General features: G+C 33.9%; 1 protein-coding gene across 1 annotated transcript in view; it reads left to right on the top strand.

Moving 5' to 3' along the window:
• The window catches only part of LOC125651850 (guanine nucleotide-binding protein subunit beta-5a-like), a 34,149-nt gene extending 22,333 nt beyond the window's left edge, over nt 1–11,816 (top strand). Inside the window, exons 6-10 of the mRNA XM_056165667.1 lie at nt 392–535; nt 2,081–2,221; nt 5,542–5,638; nt 6,486–6,652; nt 7,307–11,816. Coding sequence (XP_056021642.1) covers nt 392–535; nt 2,081–2,221; nt 5,542–5,638; nt 6,486–6,652; nt 7,307–7,318 — 561 coding nt within the window. The 3' untranslated portion in view covers nt 7,319–11,816. The remainder of the gene's footprint in view (nt 1–391; nt 536–2,080; nt 2,222–5,541; nt 5,639–6,485; nt 6,653–7,306) is intronic.
• Nucleotides 11,817–12,666: the final 850 nt, after the last annotated feature.

Below are 12,666 nucleotides of genomic sequence, written 5' to 3'. Positions count from 1 at the left end.
CACACAATCAGACAAACTAGTAATCACACAAACTAGTAATCAGACAAACTAGTAATCACACAATCAGACAAACTAGTAATCAGACAAATAAGTATGCAGACAAATAGGAAATCGGACAAACGGGTAATTGGGAAAATAGGCATAATTAGTCAAACAGGTTATCGAGTATTTCAAACCTGTTTTTGGTACTGTGGTCATAGAAAGATACATTTTCGCATAAAGTAACTTATACATTTACTAAGTAGTACACATTTACAAGAATATTTTTCTGGGAATTATTTCCTGTAGATCAGTATACTCATTTTATAACCAAGCAACAAAAACAGATATTTTAGATTTGTGTACGAAAACATGTACAATGTATATAACCAATTTTTTTCATTCATGACAGATTTTAACTGGGAGTGGTGACAGCACATGTGCATTATGGGACGTGGAGAGTGGTCAGTTGATACAGAGTTTCCATGGACACGCTGGTGATGTCATGAGCATTGACCTCTCCCCATCAGAGACAGGAAACATGTTTGTGTCCGGGGTATGCTTTGTTCTTCTCTCTCTTCAGTGACAGCTTAAAGGGACAATAGCTGTCATTTTGTCACCACAAATTCAATTCAATGAAAATTGCTCTGTATTATACATTTCAGTAATAACACCAGTATTTAAATATTGCAAACACTTTTTAACCTGAAAGCAGACACATGACTATGTTATTTTGGTGATTAAATCATTATTGTCTTGCAAGACAATAATTCTTCCATATATATTTCTTTACACTTAAAGCAGTTATCTAACGTAGTTTTATTTGATTTCTCTTGTTTTTATGCAAAATGGATGTTTTCATTAGTCATTGATATGTAATCCTTTGCCATTTAGAGATATTTTTTTTTAAATGGTTGTCACCACTTTCACAGCTCATGCCCCTTTAAGGAATCATTTCGTCTGTTTTGTATAATGATTGTTATTGATGAGGTGTATTTTGTGAACAATGTGTATGTTTTGTATAACGATGGTTGTTGATGATGTGTATTTTTGTTAACAGGGTTGTGATTAGGATGGTTGTTGATGATGTGTATTTTTGTTAACAGGGTTGTGATTAGGGTGGTTGTTGATGATGTGTATTTTTGTTAACAGGGTTGTGATTAGGATGGTTGTTGATGATGTGTATTTTTGTTAACAGGGTTGTGATTAGGATGGTTGTTGATGATGTGTATTTTTGTTAACAGGGTTGTGATTAGGATGGTTGTTGATGATGTGTATTTTTGTTAACAGGGTTGTGATTAGGATGGTTGTTGATGATGTGTTTTTTGTTAACAGGGTTGTGATTAGGATGGTTGTTGATGTGTATTTTTGTTAACAGGGTTGTGATTAGGATGGTTGTTGATGATGTGTTTTTTGTTAACAGGGTTGTGATTAGGATGGTTGTTGATGTGTATTTTTGTTAACAGGGTTGTGATTAGGATGATTGTTGATGATGTGTTTTTTGTTAACAGGGTTGTGATTAGGATGGTTGTTGATGATGTGTATTTTTGTTAACAGGGTTGTGATTAGGATGGATGTGTTTTTTGTTAACAGGGTTGTGATTAGGATGGATGTGTTTTTTGTTAACAGGGTTGTGATTAGGATGGTTGTTGATGATGTGTATTTTTGTTAACAGGGTTGTGATTAGGATGGATGTGTTTTTTGTTAACAGGGTTGTGATTAGGATGGATGTGTTTTTTGTTAACAGGGTTGTGATTAGGATGGTTGTTGATGATGTGTATTTTTGTTAACAGGGTTGTGATTAGGATGGATGTGTTTTTTGTTAACAGGGTTGTGATTAGGGTGGTTGTTGATGATGTGTATTTTTGTTAACAGGGTTGTGATTAGGATGGTTGTTGATGATGTGTATTTTTGTTAACAGGGTTGTGATTAGGATGATTGTTGATGATGTGTTTTTTGTTAACAGGGTTGTGATTAGGATGATTGTTGATGATGTGTTTTTTGTTAACAGGGTTGTGATTAGGATGATTGTTGATGATGTGTTTTTTGTTAACAGGGTTGTGATTAGGATGATTGTTGATGATGTGTTTTTTGTTAACAGGGTTGTGATAAGGTTGCCAACGTGTGGGATATGAGGACTGGAGAGTGTGTGCAGATGTTTGAAGGTCACGACTCGGACATCAACAGCGTCAGGTTCTATCCCAGTGGGGATGCCTTAGCTACTGGATCTGATGACGCTACTGTATGTTTGAACGTTGTGCTAATTACAATAATTAGCTTTTAAAGAAATATCTTTTAGTATTCGATGGGATTATTTACGTATAAACTGTATGTGCAGTTACACACATTTTTGATTGGGTAGTTTATGAGAAGTACATGTTCTATATGTGCACTTCGTTGTACATGTATTTAGAATATTACACAATTTCGGGTCATGGTGGATTTAGTGCGCTATCATGATTTACAATGTAGCACCGCGTCTGTGTCATGTGATATTAGCAACTATAAATATACACTGATCGTAATGCTATGTTGACTTCATGATATGATAAAATATACTAATGCTGTGGAAAATATGAATACTGACTTACTATGAGTAGAATATATTGTATTATTAACATGATTGCATTGTCTTTGGCATTCAAGTGACACAAAACAAAAAATTTTAAACTTAAGTTTGGTACAATCAGGACTTCACTTTACTAAAGATATCAGTTGACTTATTTCAATTTATGGGGTCAGTCACACCAAGTGAAGAGTGGGAACTGACGTCAAGCAGATAAATTACCTCACATAACACTATGTAGTGGTTAAACCTCTCACGATCGTTATTCATTTATAACACTATGTAGTGGATAATTGTTTCTGTTTAAGTCTCTCACGATCGTTATTCATTTATAACACTATGTAGTGGATAATTGTTTCTGTTTAAACCTCTCACGATCGTTATTCGTTTATAACACTATGTAGTGGATAATTGTTTCTGTTTAAGTCTCTCACGATCGTTATTCGTTTATAACACTATGTAGAGATTAATTGTTTCTGTTTAAGTCTCTCACGATCGTTATTCATTTATAACACTATGTAGTGGATAATTGTTTCTGTTTAAACCTCTCACGATCGTTATTCGTTTATAACACTGTGTAGTGGATAATTGTTTCTGTTTAAGTCTCTCACAATCGTTATTCATTTATAACACTATGTAGTGGTTAATTGTTTCTGTTTAAACCTCTCACGATCGTTATTCATTTATAACACTATGTAGTGGATAATTGTTTCTGTTTAAGTCTCTCACGATCGTTATTCGTTTATAACACTATGTAGAGATTAATTGTTTCTGTTTAAGTCTCTCACGATCATTATTCGTTTATAATACTATGTAGTGGATAATTGTTTCTGTTTAAGTCTCTCACGATCGTTATTCATTTATAACACTATGTAGTGGATAATTGTTTCTGTTTAAGTCTCTCACGATCGTTATTCATTTATAACACTATGTAGTGGATAATTGTTTCTGTTTAAGTCTCTCACGATCGTTATTCATTTATAACACTATGTAGTGGATAATTGTTTCTGTTTAAGTCTCTCACGATCGTTATTCATTTATAACACTATGTAGTGGATAATTGTTTCTGTTTAAGTCTCTCACGATCGTTATTCGTTTATAACACTATGTAGAGATTAATTGTTTCTGTTTAAGTCTCTCACGATCGTTATTCATTTATAACACTATGTAGTGGATAATTGTTTCTGTTTAAACCTCTCACGATCGTTATTCGTTTATAACACTATGTAGTGGATAATTGTTTCTGTTTAAGTCTCTCACAATCGTTATTCATTTATAACACTATGTAGTGGTTAATTGTTTCTGTTTAAACCTCTCACGATCGTTATTCATTTATAACACTATGTAGTGGATAATTGTTTCTGTTTAAGTCTCTCACGATTGTTATTCATTTATAACACTATGTAGTGGATAATTGTTTCTGTTTAAGTCTCTCACGATCGTTATTCATTTATAACACTATGTAGTGGATAATTGTTTCTGTTTAAGTCTCTCACGATCGTTATTCATTTATAACACTATGTAGTGGATAATTGTTTCTGTTTAAGTCTCTCACGATCGTTATTCGTTTATAACACTATGTAGAGATTAATTGTTTCTGTTTAAGTCTCTCACGATCGTTATTCGTTTATAACACTATTTAGAGATTAATTGTTTCTGTTTAAATCTCTCACGATCATTATTCGTTTATAACACTATGTAGTGGATAATTGTTTCGGTTTAAACCTCTCACAATCGTTATTCATTTATAACACTATGTAGTGGTTAATTGTTTCTGTTTAAACCTCTCACGATCGTTATTCGTTTATAACACTATGTAGTGGATAATTGTTTCTGTTTAAACCTCTCACGATCGTTATTCGTTTATAACACTATGTAGAGATTAATTGTTTCTGTTTAAGTCTCTCATGATCGTTATTCATTTATAACACTATGTAGTGGATAATTGTTTCGGTTTAAACCTCTCACGATCATTATTCGTTTATAACACTATGTAGTGGATAATTGTTTCTGTTTAAGTCTCTCACGATCGTTACTTGGTTATAAAAGTCTTTCCCACTGTGGCTCAAGCCTCTCATGGTCAGTGTATGAAGAGCTTAAAACATTATTACTAGACATGACCTGAACAAGCAGTGGTCAAATAATAATTCTTCACATATTGATTATGAGGTCAAACAAAAGTGCAGTAAATGAGAAACTTATTATCAGACCTTTGTTTACAGTATCAGACCTTTGTTTGCATTGTTTGACCTTTGTTTACAGTGGCAGACCTTTGTTTACAGTATCAGACCTTTGTTTACAGTGGCAGACCTTTGTTTACAGTGTCAGACCTTTGTTTACAGTGTCAGACCTTTCTTTGCATTTTTTGACGTTTGTTCACAGTATCAGACCTTTGTTTACTGTGGCAGACCTTTGTTTACACTGTCAGATCTTTGTTTACAGTTTCAGACCTGTATTTACAGTATCAGACCTTTGCTTACAGTGTCAGGCCTTTGTTTACACTGTCAGATCTTTGTTTACAGTGTCAGACCTGTATTTACAGTATCAGACCTTTGCTTACAGTGTCAGGCCTTTGTTTGCAGTGTCAGACCTTTGTTTGCAGTGTCAGACCTTTGTTTGCATTGTTTGACCTTTGTTTACAGTGTCAGGCCTTTGTTTACAGTATCAGACCTTTGTTTACAGTGTCAGACCTTTGTTGACAGTGTCAGACTTGTGTTTACAGTGTCAGACCTTTGTTTGTATTGTTTCATCTTTGTTTACAGTGTCAGGCCTTTGTTTACAGTATCAGACCTTTGTTTACAGTGTCAGACCTTTGTTTGCAGTGTCAGACCTTTGTTTGCAGTGTCAGACCTTTGCTTGCATTGTTTGACCTTTGTTTGCAGTGTCAGACCTTTGTTTACAGTATCAGATCTTTGTTTACAGTGTCAGACCTTTGTTTTCATTTCTTTGTTTACAGTGTCAGTTTTCTGTTTACAGTGTCATTTCTTTGTTTACAGTGCAGGTTGTTTGACCTACGAGCTGACAGAGAGGTTAATTGCTACAAGAAAGATAGCCTGATCTTTGGCTGCAATTCTGTGGACTTTTCTATCAGTGGTATGTACAAGTCAAGGATAAGTCTGGACTTTTCTATTTGTTGTATATACAAGTCAAGGGTAAGTCTGGACTTCTCCATCAGTGGCATGTAGCCTACAAGTCAGGGGTAAGTCTGGACTTCTCTATCAGTGGTATTTACAAGTCAAGGATAAGTCTGGACTTTTCTATCTGGGGTATGTACAAGTTCCTCAATGTCAACACGGTGATGTTTCCTTTATTAATATTGGTACATGTATATACAATAATTCTGGGGGGTTTTTGGGTTGTTTTTTTTTTTTTCAAATTTATTGAGATCTATGTTATAGATATAGGGACTTATATCATTGGTAGGTGTAAACTCTGTGATATATTTACACAAGTCCATGATAAATCCTTAGACTGTGTTTGGTACAGCTTTTATGTACAAGTTATTTAGTGATAACTCTATATGTAGAAATATGTTTTATCAGAATACCAGTAAATGTCTAGGTTATAATAACAGGGATATAAAAACTGTGAAAATTTGGGATAATTTCTGCATTCTAGTAAGCAGCTTCGTAAAGTTCAATATTTCCACTAAAAGATCAGATCTTTATGTACCATATATTAACGGGTATTTTCTGCAGTTGTCCATTTATTGAGGAATTTAGCGGATGAGTAAAATCCGCAAAAATTAGATTCGCAAAAAATATATATTGATTCATATAGGTATAGATATGTATAATGCAGCCGCAGAAATTAAAAACACAGAATATATTTTGATATCTTTTAGGGGTCAGATTGCAAAACTCAACCCGCAGAAAATACCTGTTATAAGGTGCATGAATTATTTGTTGTGATAATCACGGGTACACATATCTGTTTGCAGGTCGCCTTCTGTTTGGTGGATACAATGACTATACTGTTAACATCTGGGATGTTCTGAAAGGTCACCGAGTGTCTATATTGTACGCCCATGAGAATCGCGTCAGTTGCCTGGGTGTTTCACCGGACGGGACGGCCCTTTGTACTGGTAGCTGGGACTACACGCTAAAGGTCAGATATAGACACAGATCATAGAAAAGCTCCTTATACCTATAATTATTGCTGTGGGACTGTGTCCCTATATTGATTTTGTGATCGAAAAATTATTTTAGATTTATATGCAGTGAAAAAGAAATGAAATTAGAGGGGTTGATTGAATATAAATGTTGAAATATGAATGAATCCATTTTGGAATTTGTCTGTGAATTCATCATGCATTGGGAATTCACTTTGCATTGAATAACTTTGAGAGATTTAACATCAACACAAGAACATCCAGAAGCTTTGCACACATATCATTGACTTGTAAAAGAATATGATAAACATTTGGTGAATGGTTTAATAACAAAAGGCAGATAACTTTTCACCGTGCTAATTTTTTAAAGAACAAACATATTGTGAAACAAGTTAAGTTACTGTCCTTTTAAAAAAGGACTGCAATACTTGAACCATAGGCTTGTGTTTCTAACAGAAACTTCATATTCTAGGTTGAAATAAAGACAGATTTTTTGTTATCTTGAAACATGCTAATATTTCATTAAAAGCCATTTTGCTAGAGTGTAAATTTAAAAAAAAAAAGAAAGAAAGAAGAATTAATATATGTTTGTCAAATTGTGCCAAGGTACATGTGCATAATGAACTGACTTCTTCTATTTTTCATTTCAGATCTGGGCATAGTGAACATCTGAAGTAAATGTGAAATCCTGGACAGTAGAAATCCCTTCCTGTGTCTCTGTCTCATCTTGATAGGAGCATCTCTTTTCCATCATGTTTGATAGGGCATAATGTTTTACCACCTTAGTCATGGTTTGCCAATTTGTTAACAGTGTATAGATGTTCAAGAACATGTGTACTGTGAATATGGTTTTGTGTGTCTGAAAAATTGTTTGAAATTTCATGTAAGATCAAATCAGCAGTATCATCTAGTCGAGTGCTCGAGAAAGGTCATTGTCACCTTGAATGTGCATGACTGAATATAAATGTATACTAAAGGGTTCAGTTAGAGAGATACATATTTTAACTTGCACCATGCAACTTTACTTGCTGATATTTCAGATTTTGACATGTCTGGGCTTGGATTTTTAATTTTTCAAAGATCGAACCTTTGGATTATTTGATATCATTTCATTATTTTACTTCGCATCATCAATGCGTCACTTTTTCTTATAAAATTACTGGTACGTGTAGGTCCTCTACAATTTGTACCTGTTGTTCTCTCAAATCTTTTTTTTTTTACCCCCACCCCCTTTAAGTATTTTTGAAAATCAACTATACTGTAAAGGAGAGGAAAATTTCCAGAGAATAAGCATCACAAAGACTTCAGCTGTCAGTCTGTTTTGTTGTGTATGTTGTTAGTTTTGTATTTGGTAATACCCGCAATGCTTTTTTATCTACAGGGTGTTTTATGTTAATCAATAGATGTTGCTGAACAATCAGTTCTACTGAATTCGTTTTGTGTGGTATGATAGTTTATTATTATGGTGTAATGTTAGTGCAGCAATTCTAGGAATTTATTAATACTGTAATTCAGAGAGAGAAGACCTCTTTGCAATTGTTATTAAATATGGCTTACTTTCTGTGGTTTTCTAAAGATCGTAAATTAAAACTTTTTACAATGTTCCAAGCTGTGCTGGAACTCAAGTTGTTGCTGTGAACAAAAATCCTATTGTTTTTGTTATTCTGTGTTCCCATTTGTTTTTAATATGTTGTTACGATTTGTTGCAATGAATGATATTTTTCACCGGTAGATTACCTCTAGCATCACCTGTTATATAGAGCCCAATGTTTTTAGCACATTTACTGATGTAGATGTTAGTCATTTTAGATCTTTTAATTTTCAATGGTGCTATATTATCAATATATTTGTTCTAACAGTCTAGTCTTATTAAAAAAAACAAATTATTCAGTTACTAATGTGCAATATCCAATGTAAGGTTACACTTTATTTTAATATGAGTGTTTGTATAATACAGAAATCTCACAAAAGCAATTATATTCGATATATTTACCAGACATATACAGTGTTTATTCTTTTGTATGTGCAACATTTCAGTTAAAATGGGTTACTGTATGCAAAATCCTGTAGCCATTCTATATATATATTCAGGCATACTAGAGTCTTGGACTACATTTACCCTCTGCTGACCCTTCAGATCGACTTATCTACTTTATTTACCCCAAAATCTGACATTTTAAGGCATATAGTGTTTGGTATGTGTATCTGTCTTGTCTGTTTGTCTGCAGAAACTTCAACCTTGGCCAGAGCTCTTGAATGGATAAACTAGTGATAGGGATTTTATATCTCATATGTGTATTCCATGTAACAAGACCTTTCTTTTTGGTACCAAAATTTTTGACTGTGTGACCTTTACCTTTGGGCTTGACCTACTTTTTAAAAACTTTTACCTTGGCCATAACTTTTGAATGAATGGTAATAGGGCTTTCATATTTCACATACTAATTTCTTTTGACTAGATAGTCTAGATCATCCAGAAGTTTGTTTATACTCCCCTCAAATGTTTAGATTCCCTCTTCCATATTTTTTTCTTAACTCAGAGCAATGCTTGTCAAAATTTTTATAAAGAATCTGATTGGATTGTTCAAAATCAAACTCTTGAGAGTTGAAGCATAAATTATCCACTGTAAGAAACACAGAATCAGTTTTTGAATAATTTTCTTCAGGAAAAGATCTGTTTGCACTCTTCCATGCCTGACTATTATGCAAATTGAATGTGACACCTGGGTTGACCTGGTTTGAACATACAATATTTTTTCACAAAATAAACAAAATCAGAAAAATCCACTAAAATCAAGAGCCATGTTGTTAATGTTTGTAACCCTTAGGTAATGGGGAAGGTTGTGAGAGGGGGAGTAGTCCAAAACTCTGGTGTGTGTTAATGTATTGCCTCTTTCACAATGTGTATTGAAGTTTACCTTTAAATTAATCATGTGGGAATGAAACTACTGCAAATTAAATCAATACTGTGTTCTTGCGGCAACTAATGCACACTAAATGAAATTCTTCCATCATTGGAAAATAATGTGATTTTGCCCCAAAATGGCATTGTCCAATTATTTTTCTCTTTGATTTCACGTCAGTTTAAGTAATACCAGAAAACCATGCACCTTTTAATAGTAATTTTATTTTTTCGTTATTTTTCTGACTTCGCATTCATCAATATTAAATTCAAATTAGGTACATGGTTATTTGATTAATGCACATTTATTTTATTTAATGCATTGAATTCAATTCAGATTACAGGTTTTCTGAGTGAATGTGATTAGAAATTAATACAAATGAAGAAAGGATTTGTTTTGGTATTGAACCCTTTATATGAATGAGGCACATGTGGTGTGTTTTAGTAAAGTCATAGAAAATTGTTGTGCACAAAACCACATTTGCATACCTATACAAGCAAAGTGTGGAAAATGCTTATAACAAATTAGAATTGCCAAATTTTTTATTTTACTGCTACATTTTTGTTTAAATGTAGAAAATGGAAGACTCTTGTTCCAATGTGTATTAATACAGTGTAAAATCGTGAATTGTAAGGCATTCAGTATGTATCTGACTTATTAGAAATGTGTTAGATTCACAAAGAAGTCGCTGTGTATTTTACTTTTTCCGCATAATATTCATTTTCATATTTTGAAAACTTTTATGTAACCAAATGTCCATTTTATGCATTCTTAAACTTGAGAGGGTATTTTTTCCGCAGTACAAGTTTTATCCATAGTATGAAGAATTTTTAACAAATAGTTACAATGTAATTTATGAACAGAAAGAGTTAAGTGCAGTATATAATTATGCAGTGTATACAGATTTTATGAATGTTGTGTATTACAGAACATTTAACCGATACAGTGTGTGTCATTGGTCTGTTTTGTAACCTATTGCAACATGTAGGTCTATCAAGGTCGACAAACCTGATTCCTTCACTCAGACTCCGATATACGATAGCAAGCATAAAGACTGAAGTTGGATTATTTTTTTAAAAACTAGACTTTAACATATGCTAGGACAGACTAATTTTCATGTTTATTAAGATTGATGTAATAGAAACTGCACATAGTTGTTATAACTCAAATATTTAGATATTCTTCAATAGGGATTTTAATTTCATTTCAGAATAATTGTAACCAATCATTGCTCATTAAAATCCAACTTGAAAGAAAACAATACCATAACTTCAGCAAAGTGTTTGTGGGACCATTTCACAATGTAATGTTTAAAATACAGATATATGTAACATATGCAATTGGTTTCAAGTTGAAAATACATTATTTACTAATTACACAGAATTGATGATGAAATTTAGTATTTTTAAAAATGAGATTTAAATATGATAAAAACAATTCAGTTGACACAACAATCACATTTGGAGTTCATTAATGCACAGGTTCTGTGTGGAACTCAAAAATGTCCTCCCAATATAAAATAGAATTCCTTCTGTCCACCTCCTGTTTGTACTACAATCTGATTAAAAGGAGATCCCCTGATCGGCTTGCGTAGATCACTATACTGGTATATAAGCAATCTACGTAAGCGGATCATAGGATCTGATTTTAATCCGATTGGTTTGTACTATAAGCCGTGTGTAGTATGTCGTTGGACAGTTTAAGCTTATAGAATATGCAGGTTAACACCACTGAAGTTTTTTGTTCCTTTCCTTGTAGAAGAGATAAAACCTCAACAAATACAGTCAAACTTGGATATAACGAAGTCCTAGAGATATAACGAATTGTCAGGATATAGCAAACTGTGAGGGACAGCTTCGTTATATCCAGTTTACTACATGTCTGGTTTTCTTCATTTGAATGACCAAAATGAATTCAGATAACTTCTATATAAGCAGTGATTTGTTATAGCTGGGTCCGTTGTATCCATGTTTTTCTGTAGTGGTTGTGCAGGAGTAGAATGATGTGTATTGGAGTGATCTAGAACAGTCTGGCAGTAGCTGCAATGTTTTGATACACTTTGATGATTTTGACTGTTATTACATGTAGAATGGACCATGTGCAATGTTAGAATTCAGTCTCGCTGTATGAATTCAGAAATCTCATTAATTTGTCCATATTGCATGTAGTGGTTATTGTACTTATTGTTAGAGAGTAAATCAGTATTGAATGATGTAATGGATACTAATTACATTGATCAATAAAATTGTATAATGAATTTTTTTCCCCAGTTAATCATGAAGTTCAACATATTTTCATGTTCTCGTCAAAAAACTGTTGTCTTTCTCTTAACTTTTAAAATATATAAAGGACTTTGGTGGATGAGCCTTCCACGTGATATGCTTAATGACCTTTTGTCCTTTGACCTCGTTGAAAACTTTCAGCATTATTCTTTCAATTGATTGATTGTATCTTGCTTAACGTCTCTCTCGAGAATTTTGCACTCATATGGAGACGTCACCAAAACCGGTGAAGGGCTTCAAATTTAGGCCTTTGCTCGGCGCTTACGGTCTTTTAGTAGTGAGGGTTCTTTAGCGTGCCACTCCTACTGGGATAGGGGACAACCATTTTTAAGGTCATCCGTGACATTCACACCTGATGCCGAGCGTTTGGCGATGGAACTGTCGCTATCTGTTTTAACGACTTGGGTTTGTCTCGGCTGGGCTTCCACATGCAGGGCGAACGCCACCGCGGCGGTCACTATTCTTTCAAACTTTCTGAGAAGGCTTTGATATTTTGTGACTGCTATAACTTCCCCCTTGTGGTTAGTCCTATCTTGTAGTGCTACGTTTTATAATGATCCTGTGACTTCGACTCCTGCAATAAAAACTTGACCAGTCGCGGTAGCTCTGTGATACGAGTGTTCGCTTCATAACCGGGAGGTCGTGAGTTCAAGTCCCGCTTAGTACATGTAGGTGCCAGGGCCGCGTCAAACCTAAGACAATAAAAACATATGTAGTGATTGTTTCTTTCCCAAACGCTCGGCATTTAGATGTGGGAATGATGGGTCTATCGGATATGACATGAAAAACAAGTAGAGGTCACGGCAGGCTTTGGTACGAGAAAGA

This window comes from Ostrea edulis, chromosome 5 (assembly GCF_947568905.1).
Source record: "Ostrea edulis chromosome 5, xbOstEdul1.1, whole genome shotgun sequence".
NCBI classification, from domain to species: domain Eukaryota; kingdom Metazoa; phylum Mollusca; class Bivalvia; order Ostreida; family Ostreidae; genus Ostrea; species Ostrea edulis.
This window is presented reverse-complemented; position numbering and strand designations above follow the sequence as displayed.